The 16,954-nt window shown below is 48.3% G+C and overlaps 1 protein-coding gene across 2 annotated transcripts in view; it reads left to right on the forward strand.

Annotated features, from left to right (window-relative positions):
• COL4A6 (collagen type IV alpha 6 chain) overlaps window positions 1–16,954 on the forward strand; it is a 576,802-nt gene that overhangs the window by 406,468 nt on the left and 153,380 nt on the right. For both annotated transcript variants that reach the window (XM_078778521.1, XM_078778522.1), the window contains exons 19-21: window positions 1,545–1,709; window positions 12,398–12,487; window positions 14,445–14,614. In XM_078778521.1, the coding sequence (XP_078634647.1) occupies window positions 1,545–1,709; window positions 12,398–12,487; window positions 14,445–14,614 (425 nt within the window). The remainder of the gene's footprint in view (window positions 1–1,544; window positions 1,710–12,397; window positions 12,488–14,444; window positions 14,615–16,954) is intronic.

Raw genomic sequence — 16,954 nt, forward strand, 5'->3', positions numbered from 1 at the left:
ATGGTGCGGATGAGATCACAAAGAGGATAGAGCAGTGTCACAATTAATAAATTTCTCATCCACTAAAATATCGAGCTTGTTTACCATTATAAGCAATTGTCCGCACAGTTTGGTGATAGTTGCCTGTAAATGACGTCTGCATTTCACTGCTGCGCATCATTTAATTATGAATGGGAAAGTGTACGAAATGATCCACATGCTCAAAACTGGCAACCTCGATCAACAGCACAAACATCAAGAGTTGTGGCTTCCATATAGACTGCTATTCCATATAGACTGCTATTCCATATAGACTGCTATTCCATATAGACTGACCGAAGACAGCTATTGAGATTGGGGGAAGTGACATCACTTCCTAGAGCATTCTGGGTATCGGCGACCCCATGTTTTCAATGACGTCGCTTTTCTCTCCACACTCTGTCGGGCAATTAAAGAGAACAGTCGTCCTTTCCATGGATGCCAACCAGTGGGGTTTGTCCATGGTCTATCCTTTAAATGCTGAACAGCAAGAGAGGAAGCAGCAAGAACAATGTCAAAATCGTTGGTACGATTCGGCCGAGGTTCGAAATGTCGACCTTCCAGATTCAGAGCGGACGCTCTAATCATGAAATGACAAGTTTGTGTTTGGTCTGACTAATTTAAATTGTTGGTGAAAGTCCAGGTCAAATTAGAACCATCCTAATAACTAGCATTTACATAATTATATAATTTAAGATGAAGGTCCGGGCGACACTAACTTTTGTGACTATGTTATTGATGTAAATTTCATATTTTACCTTCCTGTAACCCATTTGTTTCATGCAATAATTTCGTTCATCTACGTGTCCACATACTACATACTTTAAAACAACAAATACAGCACGTACAGTATGTGCTGGTGAATACTGCTCAATTTACAACGGTTTTCTTGATAAACTTGTACGTTTACACACTTCAAAGAAACACATGTTAGCAGAGACATGGTTACAGCCACACAATACTCATGGATAGCCGTTCAGAAATACTTCCCCACTTGTACACAAATATTCTCTGACATATTTATGCACTTGCACTTGCATGCACCAAAAGAGCATTCACTCCACTGGGTTTGTGGACATGAGCTTCATAAATATTGTCTGCGACCAGGATATTCACTATCACCTTTACTATCACGGCCTATTTAAACCACGAGGTGTTTGAGCGGTTTCAAACCACAACATCACCGATCTGTACTGCGAGTTTGCGACGAGTTGCGGGACATTTAGCTCCCGCAATACTCAAAATGATACCACGATTCAATGTCGCCTTGATGTCGTACACCATTAGCCGCATCTTTGTCCGAACACACATCTTGGGGCATATTTAGGTGGCAGCAATCCATTGGGAAATTACCATCATCCTTGTGCCACATGCGAGTCGATACATTGCACACACCCTCAGCTATGAACAAAAGTGCAACTTTCACATAAAACAACCCCGTATACAGGTAAAGGTGTGTTGAAGGCTTTTTATACAAAATTGCATTTCTTAGTTGCAGCCATAAAATACTTTTGTGCTTTTTTCAGGTCAAAGAGGTCCACCAGGACCTCCTGGAGTTTTTGGTCCAAAAGGAGAGATGGGAGACCCCGGTCGTCCAGGTGTGGGACAACCTGGAGAGCTTGGTCATGATGGGGAGCCCGGTTTTCAGGGTTCACCTGGAAGTCCTGGACCTCCGGGGGTCGTTATTCCAGGTTCGTTGATTCTCCGATTTTGTTCCGTCGCTCATTCGTCGTTCCGATTGAGATGTTTGGCTACCGGTCCCATCTGCAACCACGTAAAACATAAAATATCACCTGATATACTCGTATTGCACAAGTGTGTGCCTTTTGGTTTTTCCCTGCCAAGGTTTTATATCTAATGGGATGCAAAAGTACCATCATGTGTAAGTTCATTGCATGGCATATATATGTTAAGTTTGTTGTGTGTTCATGACGTGTGTATACATCATTACATCATATCTTCTCTTTCTGTGTTTAGGTTTTATTGTTTGTCCCTAAATTTTGCACAAACATTGATCCAGTTCTTAAAACAACACAGAACATTTAACAACGCAGCTCACCAGGTTTTATATACAAGTATGTGTGTGTATATATATGTATATATACATATATATACATATATATATAGGTCTCCTCCTACCACAACAATATATATTGTTACGGACGCGGTTAAAGATGTTATTTACCGAGCGGTGGTATTGCCGCGACCTAACAGTTTCCCCGATTCTTCCCCAACTCACCCGATTCACCCAGACGTTGGCCAAATCGCGCTATGCCAAATCAATGGTAGAAAGGACACGACGACTGGGAAAGAGGAAACGACGCAAGGGGTACAGTTCTCAAGACCTCCGGAGGAGGGTATAATTACAGTGGTGGAGAAAAGGGGTAGATTACAAGGCATTGAGGTAAAGACACAGAAGAGATGGGCACTTAATTACCGTCTTATCTTAGCCCAGACAGACCACAGACAAACGGAACAAGGCTGACTTACACAGGGATTGATGGCAGGAAGGGACAGGTAGTCGATAGCACAAGGTGCACCTTGGCTCGGGGACAGGATAAAGCACGGTCCAGAAGATGCGGGGAGGTGTCACAGCGCTCGAAGGGGACGTCTTTCTTTCTCCAAGCTCCGCGCGCATCTGACGTCACCTCCCTCTCCCTGCGCATGCTCAGCGGGGAGTGACACGCCCTCGGCTGGTTGGCTCCGCCCCACTGGGGCCGGTCCGCCGCTTCCATTGGGTGCGGGGGTTACCGGGCTCCGCCCTTGACGAGGAGCTGACAGGGAGCCCCTATTTGGTAACCCCGTCGAGCACATGTTCGATGGCGGCTCGTTGGGAAGGCCTGGTGCCCTCCCAACACCCCCTACCAACCAAGCCGGAGTGAGGACGCGCACTCCCTGCGCTCGTTGTCGTTGTTGTTGTTGTTGTTGTTGTTGAACTGTGAGGAAGAGCTGCGGGGAGGTATTGGGAGGTCCTAAACTTCCTAACGGTGCCATACAATCACATTCTGGTGCAACGAAGGGTCAGAATTAATGGAAACGAGTCCTTAAATGACATAGACTAAGAATAACTAGCAAGATGTCCTATAGTTGTCTTACATGAGATGCGGTGAACCTGGGCACGACATTTAATGGGGGAAATAGGGGGAGGTCGGGTCTACAGAGTGTTGTTTACAGAAAATGGGACTAGGGAATGGGGGATTGGGGATAGTTGGGAAGTATTGAGGAAATAGGGGAATATTTACAAGCGGATATGGATGGATGCAAATCCCATATCCGCAACATTGCACCCTTCTCTACCTCGGGTTGGCCCGGCCCGATAAATTTTTACCTACTTTAGTGTGGCACTCAGATGTAGTTCCCTCTACTATTAACTCAACCCTGAGTGCGACAGTTTTACAGATGTTCACAAATGAGTAAATATGTCCCCCTGCGACGTTGCACCCTTCTCCTAACAGAAACACACCCACAGGATAACCGAATCGCGGAAAGCATCCTCAAACTAAACATACAGCCGGTAGGGAGCATCATTTATACAAGACTACACTGATATTTACACTACGATCCAGGACCTGTTCTTTGAGGAACACATGCAGATGTTGTGCATAGGGAGAGCACGCATGCCAGCATCGATACACCAACCCACGAGTGCCCTGTGGCCCTACGGCCTTTCATAATGTACAGAGCACCCCGTCCAAGCACAAAAAGCACCACCCCATTACGCACAGTCAGCACCATCCGGTGCACCAATAAAGTGTTCATAAAAATGCACAATTAAGTGTCCATGGTCACCGGTGGTGTCGCAGCCAGCCGATGTTCTGCCTCTGGTCTTGCCTTCATGGAGTGCACTTGGCCTTCTGGCTTCTTTAGAAATAAAGAAAGGCGCCAACCGCGTCCATTTCTTAATTGTGGCCGTCAGGGGGGCCAACTAAAAGTGGTTCACCTGTATGGCATAGGTGCCACGTTGACCCAGAGGTCCATCCACGGGTGGTGCTTGACCGCAAAAGAACTGCGGTCCATTGTGGGCGGCCACAAAAATTGCGGTCCATATGGTGTATCGATCCAGGCAGCAAGCAGCGGAAGTACAGGCCCACAACTGCGAGCCAGCACCTCTCTCTCCTCTCTCTCTGCCCCAAAGCCAGATCCTCGGAGGTGGGAGACAAAAGAAGACAAGTGAGTAAGGTGGTAAGGGCGCAAAAGTGCACGCAATACAAGGTAATGCACACTGGGGGCACATGGGAACCAGGTGAGACAGGTACGTTCCTACCGTACGCCCCCCCCCCAACCAGGTAACCTACATTGCCCCTCCCTTACCCCTTACTGTATCCACAAAACACAACACTACCCATAAACATCTACTTTACACATCAACAAACGTCCCTACTGTCTTCCCCGTTCCTCCCATAAACCAAATTCGTCTTTTCTCCCTCCTAACCAATCAAATTTGCCATTTCCAACTCTCATCAAAATTTGCCATCTCCAACTCAACATCAAAATTTGCCATCACCAATTCATCATCAGTCCCTCCTAAGGAGGGAGAGATGGAATCACCCCAATGTCTCATCCACGTCGTGATGCGTCTCACAAATCCAAACAGCAATTCTCCTTTCCTGCAACACAAAACAAAGAAAACACAGGTGTGGAGTCATCAGCATCACCTCAGGTAAGTGGCTGCGTATGGTGCGACAGGTTCATCGATCCTAACTATTTCCGAAATGACTTTAACAACTTTACATTACCCGGGGTCTTTCCCTGCCAATCCATTGGCCAACTTACACTATGGGTTCTAAAAACCAATTCCCATTGACCAAACTGTGGTGCTTCTCAATTTGGGGTCTCACTCCCCCGATTCATCTCCCGGTGCCCTTGCACAATTTCTGGGCTGCGACGTGTAGCTCTCCCAGCAGGTCTACCCACCTGCACACCTCCACCACTGCAGTTGCCACCCGAGCTTACCTCGCTCCTCACCCTAACCTAACTAACTGGGGAAGGCCCCTCCTGGCTCTGTCACCCCTTGGTGCCCTCTGGCACTGGGCTACCCGGGTCCGTCCTCCGGATCCTCGGGCCCCATCCACAACTACCGGCTCCCAGAGCCCACCTGCGGCCTCACCTGGCCGACATCCTCACAGTGGTGGAGTGCCCAAACCAACTACACACACTAACAGGCTACACGCCCAGCCATTTCCACAACACTAATGCACCCATCCAATCATCATTCTTCCACCCGCACCACAGATGCCAATATCCAACCACAATTTACCTATACCCTCTACCTAACACTTACACTACCCGCCCCGGGTATCCGTGATGGGGGTCCACTCTTCCCCCATCCACACCTTCGCACCATGCACACCACTCCGTACCACTTACTCCAACTCTCTCCACACCACTCATTCTCTGCTCCATATATTCCACACACCTGTACTTGCACACCTGTGCTCTCATACTTGGTGCCGCCTGCACCCTTCTCTCCCCCAAGCGCATTCGCGCTGATCCACAACACTCACTACTCACCATGACACTCATCCACAATGCTCTCTCATTCATCACTTGTACACTCACACACACCTCGGAGCATTGCCTCACCGATGCCTCATTTGAAGCTGCTCACCAGCACTTCCATTCACACTGCATCATCTGCTCTGTCTACTCCCTTCTAAAACTCGCGCTCCTCCGTCTTCCCTTACACTCAGCGCTCCCACGTCATTATCAAACACTAAGCTACTACGTCCCCACTACAGGTACCAAGTCTCTTACTTAAATCTTGTCACCTATGGTCACCTCTAGTCCCTATCAATATAACCAAGCCCACCCGGGCTAGTTTTCACTGCCATACACCCCAGAATCTATAGCGCATTTGCCCCCCCCATCATGGGAAGGGTGGCAGGGATGCCACCCTTACCCACCGTCATACGGCGCGAGTGGGACCTTATGGGACCACCTCGTATGTGAGTCGTTGCCCGCCTGCCGGACCCCGTGCGTCGCCCCTTGCGGGGTCAGCGCGGGGCCGAACCGGCCGGGCCCCCACAGTACATTACCCCCAAGGGGCTCCCGTGCCTCCCCTGTCCCTCTAAAAACTACCCCTGTTGGTGTCGATGCATGGGTCACGCTTCCGCAACCCGCTACCCATTCCATACCACCACAACCTTGCTCACTCACACCTCGCACCTCTCCCATCACCGGACCCTCTCGCTCGCACCCTCGTTCCATACACTCCGGACCAGCCATACACCTCACTCTTGGCCTCTCACGAACATCCGGGTCCATCTCGACCCCCAAGCTTATTAAATCACCTGGCGCATCACACGCACGACCATATTGGTCACCACTTACACCGGGTCCTCTTTCTCTTCGCTTCTCCTTCATCACCTGTGAATCCCTCATCCGGTTAATGAGCACATCATCACGATCCGAACACAGACTTTGGACCAATTCTTTTACTTCCTCTTTTATCTCTTTCTTATCCTCTCTCCGTCGCTTCTTAATTTCGCTCACCCCTTCTTCCACTTCTTCTAATTTCTGCTTCACCTCCTTCATCTCCTCATGCGCCCCCTTAAGTTCTTCCTCTAACTCCACCTTATTTTTTTCTATGTGCTCCCGCACCTCCCGCTCTTTAACCTCCATCACCTCTACCACCTTGTTCATTTTCCTCGTCAGGTCCTCATGTACCGTCTGACACTCTTTTTTAATTACCCCTACGTCCTTTTTCATCTCCTTCTGTGTTGATTTTAAACCCTCTATTACCGCTGTGTTCTTCTTTACCTGGTCCCCCAACTCCTTTTGTCCCACTGTCAGCTGTTCTACTCCCAGCGTCAACTCCTCTATACCACCTTGCAATTTTACAGTCCCCTCTCTCACCTCCTTCTCCATGCGCTCCTTACAGTGCCTCACCTCCTCGCGCACTCCTCCGACCTCCTCACTCACACCTCTTCTGATCTCCTCTCCCATCACTTGCATCTCCTGCCCAGATGCCACCCTCATCTGCTCCATTTCCTCCCTGTGAGCATCCAATTTAGTTTCTACCCCCATTCTGACCCCCTCTATCTGCTGCCCCATTTTTTTAACTTCCCTTTCCGCTTGGTCCCTCATGTCCCTCAATTTGCCTTCCATACTGTTTTCTAACCCCTCTAACCCCTTTTTCATCCCTTCCATTTGATTCTCTTGAGCGGCCATTCTGTTTTCTACCCCCGTTAACCCATGTTTCACCCCTTCTATCCCATTGTCTAACCCCTCTAATTTAGCTTCTAGCCGTTCCCCCATTTCTCCCATTTTGCCCCCCATTTCTCCCATTTTGCCCCCCATTTCTCCCATTTTGCCCCCCATTTCGCCCCCCAATCGCTCACTATCAGCCCTCATTTGCTCACTCTGAGCCCTCATTTGCTCACTCTGAGCATCCATCCGGTTCCCCATTACCCCCATCATTCTGCTTTTCATTTCTTCGCTATTCTTGTCCAGAAGGGCCTTCATTTGTATAAAAAAAAGGTTCAAATCCACCAGCGGCGCTGCTACGGTCGCGGTCGCCGTAGCCATGTGCGAGGCGCCATTTTGCGCGCCCGTAACCTCGTGCGCGAGGACGCCATTTTGCGAACCTGCCGCCCTCACTGCTTCGCTCTCCTCATGTCCCTCAATTTGGTCCTGGATCGACCCTGCCTCACTCTCCTCTACCGGAACCCAGCCGTCTTGATCTCCCATAGCGCAACTTTCAAAATTCGGGTTTTGTAAAACAAAATCAAATTTCGGTGACTTGTAATTTTGAGCGCGTTAAGCGCGCTTCGGGTCCGTATCTCACTCCCAGACACCAATTGTTACGGTAATAACACAATTGGTGTCCAAAATTTGGGCTAAATAAATTTAGTCCCAGGTTCGAATCCCAACTCCTGACAACCAATTGTTACGGACGCGGTTAAAGATGTTATTTACCGAGCGGTGGTATTGCCGCGACCTAACAGTTTCCCCGATTCTTCCCCAACTCACCCGATTCACCCAGACGTTGGCCAAATCGCGCTATGCCAAATCAATGGTAGAAAGGACACGACGACTGGGAAAGAGGAAACGACGCAAGGGGTACAGTTCTCAAGACCTCCGGAGGAGGGTATAATTACAGTGGTGGAGAAAAGGGGTAGATTACAAGGCAGTGAGGTAAAGACACAGAAGAGATGGGCACTTAATTACCGTCTTATCTTAGCCCAGACAGACCATAGACAAACGGAACAAGGCTGACTTACACAGGGATTGATGGCAGGAAGGGACAGGTAGTCGATAGCACAAGGTGCACCTTGGCTCGGGGACAGGATAAAGCACGGTCCAGAAGATGCGGGGAGGTGTCACAGCGCTCGAAGGGGACGTCTTTCTTTCTCCAAGCTCCGCGCGCATCTGACGTCACCTCCCTCTCCCTGCGCATGCTCAGCGGGGAGTGACACGCCCTCGGCTGGTTGGCTCCGCCCCACTGGGGCTGGTCCGCCGCTTCCATTGGGTGCGGGGGTTACCGGGCTCCGCCCTTGACGAGGAGCTGACAGGGAGCCCCTATTTGGTAACCCCGTCGAGCACATGTTCGATGGCGGCTCGTTGGGAAGGCCTGGTGCCCTACCAACCAAGCCGGAGTGAGGACGCGCACTCCCTGCGCTCGTTGTTGTTGTTGTTGTTGTTGTTGAACTGTGAGGAAGAGCTGCGGGGAGGTATTGGGAGGTCCTAAACTTCCTAACGGTGCCATACAATCACATTCTGGTGCAACGAAGGGTCAGAATTAATGGAAACGAGTCCTTAACTGACATAGACTAAGAATAACTAGCAACATGTCCTATAGTTGTCTTACATGAGATGCGGTGAACCTGGGCACGACATTTAATGGGGGAAATAGGGGGAGGTCGGGTCTACAGAGTGTTGTTTACAGAAAATGGGACTAGGGAATGGGGGATTGGGGATAGTTGGGAAGTATTGAGGAAATAGGGGAATATTTACAAGCGGATATGGATGGATGCAAATCCCATATCCGCAACAATATATTGTTGGTTGCTGGCTGTGTGAGGACCAAAAGATGATAATAGCTTAAGCGCCCGTATCTATCTCCCATACATGTTATCCTTATCCCTCCATAAACCCCTTGTACAGTGTCCGAGTTGAGGTGCTTATTCCAGAACCGAAGGGATTGGGGAATCCATGACATACAACAACAACAACATGCATTTTAAGGCCATTTTCCCTGCTAGAGCGGGGGTTAGCCTTGCGGTCCCCATGACAATCTTCTCCATTTTGCCCTATTTTCTGCATCTCTCCTTGTTAACCCCCTTGCCCGAATTTCTTCTTCCACCATCTTTAGCCAAGTCTTTCTCGGTCTTCCCTGTCCTCTACTTCCTTCTACATTCATTTCCATCACTCTTCTCAACCAGTCACTTTCATCCTTCCTCAACACATGACCAAACCATCTCAACCTGTTCTTCTTTACAGCATCAATCACAGGCTCTATTCCCATCATCTTTCGCAATTCATCATTTGTCTTCCTCTCTCTCAACGATACTCCGCACATCCACTGAACCATTCGCATTTCCACCCTTTCCAGCCTTCGTTGCTGCTCTACGTTCATTACCCATGTCTCGCTCCCATAAATCATAACACTTCTCACACATGCAGCATACACCTTTCCCTTCAGCTTCAACGACACTCCCCTCCTCATCAGCATGCCAGTCAGTTCCCGAAACTTCTTCCATGCACATCTCACTCTAGCAACCGTTGCCGAGTCTGAGCCACCTTCTCCATTCAGCATGTCTCCGAGGTATCAAAATGTTTTCACACCTTCCAGCTTCATGCCGTCTCCAAGATCCAACTCAACATTTCCTCAATCTGCAGCTCCCTCTGTGCACACCTTACACTTGAATGTAGCTGCCACACTGGTTAATGACCCTCTCAGACCACTGCATTTTTGATGAACCCACTCAGCGCACATTGTACATTGAATGGAGTTCACTCCGACACCCTTCCTGCACACAGCACATGGCCACTTCCCAGTTCTTTCCACCTCACCACATGCTTTACCACTTGCCATCACCTTCGTCTTTCCGATATTCACCTTCAGACCTTTTGTCGCCATACATTCCTTCCACTTGCTCATCTTTTCCTTCAGTTCATTCCCAACTTCCTGCTGCCTTCAACATATCTCCCACAACTCCCGTCGGCCCTCCTGCTTTTCCACTCTTCATTGCTTTTATCGCTTCCTCAACTTCCTTCTCAGTTATCTTCTCTGCCGGTCCTAAAACTGGGTTACTCTCTATGTTGCCATCCCATTCATTCTCTGTATTCAACAGCATTTCCATATATCTTTTCCATCTTCCTTTAATTCCATCTGGGTCGACAACGATTTGTCCCACTTCATCCTTCAATCAACTCACCCCCATCACATCACACCTCTCTTTCGCTATCTGCTTTGCAATCCTGAATACCGCTCTCTGACAATTTTCCGAATCCAACATTCTCCAAACATTTTCCTACATGCCTCCTGCGCCTTTGCTACCTCTTTCTTTGCAGCCTTCTTGGCTGCCTTATAACTTTCATGCTCTGCTTTTTCTGCTCCCATACCCTTCGCCTTCTGCCACTCTTTGAACTTCTTCCTCTTCTCGTCAATCCTCTTTCCAACTTCATCATCCCACCACCATATTTCCGAGTGCCTCGGTGGTCCTTTTGTCCATCCACATACCTCACCAACGGCTCCCAACAGACTATCTTTCATTGACATCCAACCACTTTCAAGCTCAACCACATCATCCTCTACCCTACTCAGCCTCTCTTTTAATGCCTTCCTTACTGTCACCTCTTTCAACCTCCACACCTTCATTCTCGGTTGGTACTTCACCCGCCGAGATCTCCTCGCACCTTTCACCCTTATGTCGCAGACAACCAAGTGGTGCTGTGAAACAGCCTCCTCCCCCGGGATCACCTTTGTGTCCTGGAGGTGCCCCCTATCTCGCCTACGCACCATCAGGTAGTCAGTGGTTGTCGTCGACCCACCTGACGTGTTCGTAACAAGCTTATTATCCTCTTCCTGGAACTGAGTATTACAAATCAACAATTCAGCTCCATCAGCAAACTCCAAAATCCTTTCACCTTCTCCATTTCTCACACCATATCCGTAACCCCCATGAACTCCCTCAAAACCGTCCATACTCCTTCCCACATGTCCATTTAGGTCTCCTCCTACCACAACAACTTCCTCATCTTTCACGTTTTCCATCAGCTTCTCTATCGTACACCAGAACTTGTCCTTGTCTTCATCGCTCCGACCAATCTGTGGAGCATATCCCGAGATGACGTTTCCCAAGAGCTTTCCAATCATCATTTTCACCATCATCAACCTATCACTCACTCTAGTCACACTCACCACACTGTCTACAAACTCCTCAGAAAACAGGACACCAACACCATTCACGCCATCCGGGCACTCTTGCCACACAAACTTGTATTTCTGTCGCTGCCTACCCCTCACCATTCTCACACCACTTCCCTTCCATCTCGTCTCTTGCACGCAACATATGTCCACTCTTCTTCTGATCAATACTTCCACCATTTCTCCTGATCTCCCTGTCATTGTCCCTACATTCTATGTCCCAAACCTCAGAAACCGATCTCCACTTCGGGCTGTACCCTGCCCATATGTAGTTGTAATTGTCATGGTTCTCTTTTTGAGGCAATGTTTTTATGGCCGGATGCCCTTCCTGACGCCAACCCTCTTAGTCGCCTCTTCCGACATGCAGGGATACTGTGTACCTATTCTGAACCAGGGTACACACCGGGAAGGGAATCCACGACATATATATCGTATTTTCAATGCATCATTCATGAGGATACGTAATTGCTGTGCAAAGCTGCCTACATGTGACATAAGTATTGAAATGCCTTCACATGAACGATACAGCTTACAGTCGATATGGGTGCAGACAAATGCACTCTCAGTAACGGGCATGGCTTACTTGGGCAGAAGCCGCATTCGACGTGTAAAATTCACTTGTGCTTAAATTAGACAACTTTGTCGTTTTGTGCCTTAGGCAGCCCAGGCGTACTATTCGAGCCCGTAGGCCCTGATGCAGCGCATCTTGGACCATGGGCTTGACCGGCCTGCACTTAATGTGGCTACAACTGTTCGGATGCGCTAATCGAGCCCTTGGTCTGTAATACGCTGCAAGGCCTGAAAATATGTGGATGTTATTGAGAACCGCAATTCATTGTGGTTGCCGCTGCTGTTTAGGATCTGTGAATTCTTCACCTATGATCATATTAAACAACACACAGACATATTACAATATCCTGTCTCCTGTGGTGCGAGTAAAAGTCCAGGAAAGTTAATTGAAGTTGATAATTGCGATTAGTTATGTCATTCCTCTATTTCTTCCTGTAGTTCGTTCAAACAGAACTGGCCTTCCAGGTATTTCTGGTCAACCAGGTGACATTGGAAGTTCTGGAAATCATGGAAGCATGGGGCAAAAAGGTTAGTGTTTCCACTCATACTGAACTTTTCAATGTCTTTTTGTTTTGTTATTATTATTATTGTTACGTTTTTTTCAATTTATTTGATGATTTTATTTTCAGGTAAGGAGGGGAGGAGGGGGGGGGGGGGTGGGGAGCTATGTCAACTTCTCCTGAGAGTACTAGTTCCATTTACAGGTGATCTGAATGGCATGAAGGGTCACTCGCATTTTGTTGACTGGAATCTCATGTAGACCACACCAGGTAGATTACCTCTCTCTGAATGTCATAAAAGAGCCATCTTGGTTTTTACGGTGGGCAATGCCATGTAGAACACCGTTTGTCTGTCGTTATGTCCTCACAAATGTACACCAATCAGAGCTGAGGATCTGGTCACATGACAGGTGTACACCGTTTAGTAACCATTACAGTTACATATTTTACTAAAAGGAAATATAATAACCTTCTGTGGAACGGTTTGGTGTCCCAGCAGGTGTTGTAAGGTAGGAGGTTTCAAAAATTCCTCAATACAATTATGATTTTGAAATGGGATCGACACGGATCTTTCTCCCGAATCCAGAAGTGAACAGATGATGACGGTTTGCTGGGTTTGATAATATATCAAAACAATCGTGATTTAACATTATATTTTGATATACTAATACAATAGCATTAATTTGTGATTGGAACGATGAATGATGCAGTTTGGAATGAAAATATAGAGAACCTGCTGTCAATATCTGATGCTCGACTGAGATTTGCCAAAAAAAAACCGAGGGGAGGGGAACGGGGGGGGGGGGGGGGGGGGGGAGGGGGGGAGGGGAGGAGAGGGGGGGAGGGGAGAAGAGGGGGGGGGAAGCACCCGGCATTCCGTGTATAAACGTGAGGGAGAAGAGGGGGGAGGGGGAGGAGGAGAGGGGGGGAGGGGAGGAGAGGGGGGAGGGGGAGGAGGAGAGGGGGGGAGGGGAGGAGAGGGGGGAGGGGGGGAGGGGGAGGGATGGGAGAGGAGAGGAGAGGGGTGGGAGGGGGGAGGGGGAGTGGGAGCGTTAGGGGGGGAGGGGGAGAGGGAGGGGGGGAGGGGGATGGGGGACGGCGCGCGAATCGTCGAATCAGCGCGCTGCTCTGCCACCGATTCAGATTCCGTGTATAATATTCCTCGCTGAAAGAAAATATGGATCTAAAGATGAAAAAAAAAAAAACCTATGTGGTGTGAATGGCAATGTTCCTCGCTGAAATGTGAAAAAACGCAACCGCGCGGCAAGGAACATCACGTGATCGCTCTGAGCGATCAATTGCAACTCTGCGTCGTGTCGTGGGCATGGCCAACGTGGCCTCATGCTCCCAGGTGATTGGCTAACTCGAGCTCGAGAGAGCCATAATGCGCTACGTTATGGCAAAAAATATGGATCTAAAGATGAAAGGGAAAAAAACCTATGTGGTGTGAATGGCAATGTTCCTCGCTGAAATGTGAAAAAACGGAATCGCTTTTCGCTCTGAAATACGTGCGAACGCGTAACTGAGTTAATGGCGGCAAGGAACATCACGTGATCGCTCTGAGCGAATCAGCGCGCTGCTCTGCCATTCCAGTCATAATATTCCTCACTGAAATGCGCTGAGGTAAAAATATGGTTAAAAAATATTATGAAATAAATTTTTAGGTCGGCTATGTTCTTCCCAGGCTCAATGGCCATGTTTGTGCCAAATATCAAGTACGTGAGCCTCTCCGTTTAGGAGTCTATCGGTAACATTACACACACACACACACACACACACACACACACACACACACACACACACACACACACAAACTGTGTTTTATATATATAGATTATCCTTGAATACACAGAAATCTCCACCATGCACAGCATGGCTCCCCAGGTAGTTTAAAAGACCGTAAACCATGGACAACGCCATATGGATACAAAGATGGCTTTTCATGATTTCAGCAAAATAAGAGAATCTTGTGCTTTGGCACGCAGGAGATCCTGGTGACTGCCTCTGCCAGACTGGTCCACGGCCGGATGTGGACGACGGATTTCCAGGTCCTCCAGGGCCGCGGGGCCAGCAAGGGAATTCAGGATTTCCAGGCCTCAAGGGACTGCCCGGTGACCGGGGCTTCCCTGGAATGCCTGGTTCCAGGGGATATGATGTATGATATTTGCTTCTTCTTCATGTGGCCTACCATATGTGCTAGTTAGGAATTTTATCAAGACGATGTAAAATGTAGAAGCAAAGCCTTTTTTGAAGCATTCACGACAGTTGTAATGATTATTTGGAATAATTGGTGGCTCAGCCATGTCTATGTAATTGTTTTTATTTAGCTGCGATGTGATTTTATGTTTTGATTTTATGTTTTGCTGCTGCATGATTTTATGCATCACCTTGTACTGATCACTAATATCTATTATATTGTACTCAGTCAGGTATTTTTGAGCAAATCGTTTACAGGTTTGCAGGGGTGGCGTTCGTCATTTGAGGGCTCATGTTATCCCAGGACCCCATGTCGTCTCGGGGCCCCATGCGGAACGCCAATGGGGCCGAGTGGGGCAGAGTTGGACCCTTGTGATCCCTGTCAATCAGTCATCACCCTAAAATATGCAATTTGTTGTCTGTCTGTCTGACATCGATGTATTCAGTCGTTACTTATGCAATCTCAACCAACTAAGCTTGCCAAGGGGACAAAGGTTGTAGTGATTTATTGCCATTCCCCCCCTCCCCCCCACACCTTTCACCGGGAGTTCTGAAGGTGGGGGCGATGCAAATTATCTTCGTAAATGTGTACCGTGTAGCGCCACTCCTGGTGGTTGTGGGAGAGGGTATTCTGAGCAATGCTTCGGAACCCTCAATTGCATCGCGAGTAACAGGACTCTGTATTATTTTCACACTCGCTTAGCCGATGCTGCTTTCGACTTGACTGCAAAAAATCCAGAGGAATTCCCATGTTTCATTGCCTTTTTCCCCTTGGGACTGTGTGTATAGCAGCTTGAGCGTCATTCCACCTTATCGTGTCATCTTTCCAAGGCACTTTAAATGACAAAAGTAATAACAAGAATAACTAGAACGGCACTCAGTGGAGAGCATACCTCCACCCGGTTGGCCATATCACTCAATGATGAAGAATCACGTAAAAAAACAAAATTATTATCATATCCAAATCCATATTCATATCTTCACCAAAATCGAATCTATTTGTCCTTGTCAGACACCCTACCGGTTCACCAAATTTTGTCCAAATCCGTCCACAACTTTTTGAGATATCCTGCTATGTATCGTTTTTGGCCCTATCTCCCAATGGTGAAGAATTACGTCAAAAATTATAGTACTGGGAGGGGCCATCTCAAGCAATGGTTGCAAGCGGGTTGCGTCGGGCCTAATCTCTGTCGGTCACCATGTACCCCAACAGGTCTATAGTTTTGGTGGAATACTTACACTTATCTTCGTTGAGGGTCAGGTTGTACTTTTGCACCACGGCCAAGAATCTCTGCAAATTTGCGTCATGGTCCGTCTGATCCTGGCCACAGACAGTTACATTGTCAACGTATACAAACACACCCTTTAATTGCTCTTTGGCTATGATGTAATCGAAAGCCTGTTGGAAGCAGGTAACACCGTTAGTGACTCCAAAGGGAATTCTTCAAAATTGGTACAGCCGATGCCCTTATTCAAAGGCGGTATATGGCCGATCGGCTTCTCTGATAGGTATCTGGTGGTACGCGCTACGGACATCCAAGGTGCTGAACACCCGGTAGGTAGCCACCTCCCGTACCATATCGTCCATCTTGGGGAGTGGGTAAGCATCCAATTGAGTAACGATTAATCATTTGTGAGTAGTCAATTACCATTCGATTCCGGTGATTAGGATTAGTGACCACGAGTACTTGGGCTCTCCAAGGCGATATACTGGCCTCGATAATGCACTCCCGTAGCAATCGTCTCGTTTCGCCCTCGATAAATTGAGTGTCCGGCCGTGAATAACGCTTGGACTTTACCGTGATAGGATGGCAGTCGGGAGTTAGACACGGAAAAAGCGGAGGGGGATCGATCGCCATTTCCGCAACACTGCATACCGAAAAGGTCTTGGCATTAGCTCCCTTGTATTGCATTTCTAGTCGTCTGTGCCGATTAAAAAAATTGTGGCCCAATAGCACATCTGAGCACAGATTCTGGAATACTAACAGCTTCACATCCATATACATTACCCCGTTAGCCACCAAATTTACAACACAGATCCCTTTGGTTCTTTGGCATAAAGATGCGGACGCCATGTTGACCCGGGTAGGCAATTGGGTCGGAATGATGGGCCATCCGTGACGTTGAACCAGAGCGTGGTTGACAAAACGGTCACTGCTCCCCTTGTCAATCAATGCATCAGCATCTTTGCCGTTAATCTCCACCAGCATGACAGCTTTGGCTAGCCCGCAAGGAGCAGCCGTGGTGAGCGGGTCGACTCTCGACATGAAGGCCCCCGCCAGCGTCACTTGCTTGACCT

This window comes from Myxine glutinosa, chromosome 5 (genome assembly GCF_964187855.1).
Source record: "Myxine glutinosa chromosome 5, kmMyxGlut1.1, whole genome shotgun sequence".
NCBI classification, from domain to species: Eukaryota; Metazoa; Chordata; class Myxini; order Myxiniformes; family Myxinidae; genus Myxine; species Myxine glutinosa.